Source organism: Salvelinus sp. IW2-2015, unplaced genomic scaffold (assembly GCF_002910315.2).
Source record: "Salvelinus sp. IW2-2015 unplaced genomic scaffold, ASM291031v2 Un_scaffold1060, whole genome shotgun sequence".
NCBI lineage: Eukaryota > Metazoa > Chordata > Actinopteri > Salmoniformes > Salmonidae > Salvelinus > Salvelinus sp. IW2-2015.
This window is the reverse complement of record NW_019942712.1, coordinates 30274-32506: the sequence shown is the minus strand read 5'-3', so window position 1 is coordinate 32506 and position 2233 is coordinate 30274. Positions and strand designations below refer to the sequence as shown.

The 2233-nt window shown below is 42.7% G+C and overlaps 1 protein-coding gene across 1 annotated transcript in view; it reads left to right on the top strand.

Annotated features, from left to right (window-relative positions):
• The window catches only part of LOC112069629 (butyrophilin subfamily 1 member A1-like), a 29957-nt gene that overhangs the window by 6945 nt on the left and 20779 nt on the right, over positions 1-2233 (top strand). Inside the window, exons 3-4 of the mRNA XM_070438625.1 lie at positions 1506-1871; positions 2035-2228. Coding sequence (XP_070294726.1) covers positions 1506-1871; positions 2035-2228 — 560 coding nt within the window. The remainder of the gene's footprint in view (positions 1-1505; positions 1872-2034; positions 2229-2233) is intronic.

Sequence of the window (2233 nt, the reverse complement as noted above, 5' to 3'; positions counted from 1 at the left end):
TCACTCATTGGTTTATAGAAGCCATGGTACCCACGTGCCCATCTCCTCATTGGGTTATAGAAAGCAGGTATCACGTGCCACCATCTCCTCATTGGTTTATAGAAGCAGATACCCATCTCCCATCTCCTCATTGGTTTATAGAAGCAGATACCCAAGTCCCTTCTCCTCATTGGTTTATAGAAGCAGATACCCATGTCCCTTCTCCTCATTGGTTTATAGAAGCAGATACCCATGTCCCTTCTCCTCATTGGTTTATAGAAGCAGATACCCATGTCCCTTCTCATTGGTTTATAGAAGCAGATACCCATGTCCCTTCTCCTCATTGGTTTATAGAAGCAGATACACAGGTCCCATCTCCCCATTGGTTTATAGAAGCAGATACCCATGTGCCATCTCCTCATTGGTTATACCCACGTTTGTGACTGAAAGACGTTAGTGGTGGTAATAAACCTTTTATGAAAGTTAGTTGCCAATGAGATTTTTTCAGAGTGATTACAATTGCACTAGAATTGTTTATTTTTATTATTTCATTGATATTTTTTGTATGTTTTAGTGTTTTCTTGTTAGTACCTGCGTTTTGTTTTGCATTATGTAGCAATGTAAGTTGTCGATCTGTATTATGAATAAAATATATATATATATAAGAAAAAAGAAAGTTAGTTGCCAATTGCCATCTAAGTCCAAAGAAGAAAAAGCCTGAAAGGAGGAGAGATGACTAGAAACGATTCTGTTGACCGGTTTATGTGTGGATTAATTGTCGGAATAGAGGACCTTGTGCATTTCAGGTAAAATAACAACTCAATGTTTATATCCTAGGGACAAAATCAGTTTGTTCACGATGGTGCGCGGCCGGTTTGGGTAAAGTGTTACACGGAACACAAACCGGCTGCGCGCGTGCGCTATCATGCATAAATTTATTTTGTCCCCTCACGCCAAACACGATCMCGACACGCAGGTTAAAATATCAAAACAAACTCTGAACCAATTAYATTAATTTGGGGACAGGTTCGAAAAGCATTAAACATGTATGGCAATTTATTTAGCTAGCTTGCACTTGCTAGCTAATTTGTCCTGGGATATAAACATTGAGTTGTTATTTGCGAAGCCGCCTGAGGGTTTATAGCTTTGTGGCTGTGGTATCTAGTGCCAGTTTTCTAGCTTTGCGAAGCCGCCTGATCCCAGAAGCTTATATCGATGTTGTATCTGCAGTGTGAATCAGTCTGGTATTTACGAGGCTACCAGTTTTCTATTGGATGTTACAGATTTAAAGATATCGAATCTTTGGATACCAGACCACAAATGCCTTGTAGGCTATATTTTAGAGTTGCCTTGAGATGTATTTTACAAAAAACAAACAACACTTTTCTGAGGCTTATACTTTTAGCAATAATATTAATGACTTTTTATATAACTTATGGCATTTTAAACTCACCAAGTTAAAACAAAGTAAAACAGTGTAATCAGAAGATGGTGATAGTTTGAACACCTTCTTCTTCCTGTATCAGACATTTTCACATGTTCGGTACCCGAGGATCCGGTCTCGGCGCGGTTGGGACATGTTGCCACCATGCCMTGCTGGCTCACCCCTTCCACGAACGCAGAGGGTCTGGAGGTGCGTTGGTACCGGCCCAAAGATTTCGACAACCCGGTCTTGCTCTACAGCGAGAGAAAGATCCAGGAAGCCTCACAGCAGTCCCAATACGTGGGCCGCACCTCCCTAGGGCTCCGGGAGGTTACRTCAGWAGGGCTGAAGGGAGGGGATGTGACCTTGARKCTGGTTAATGTCACTCTGAGAGACCAAGGGGAGTATGTGTGCTACGTCAGCAGTAACCAGGACTATGAGACTGCCAGTGTCTTTCTCAACGTAACTGGTGAGTTCATTCAAGCAAAACATATCCAGGAAGGATGCTACAGAAATKAAATGATCTCCATCATTGTTTCACAAATAGTTGAATTAGCCAAGGTAAAAAATGCATATAATTTTTATTTGAGACTTTAATCCCCTCCTTAATGTGCACTTAATCTCCTTCCCAGTGATGGGCAGCCCTCCTCTCCTCTCAGCAGTCAGAACAGATGCTGACTCTGTGAATGTGAGCTGTGTTTCCCATGGATGGAAGCCAAGGCCCAGGCTACAGTGGTCAGATGGGAGGCAGACTCTGAAACCTGAGAAGCTGGAATACAGCAGTGGTGCCCATGGTCTGGTGTCTGCCCACAGCTGGGTCCTCTCTTCCCC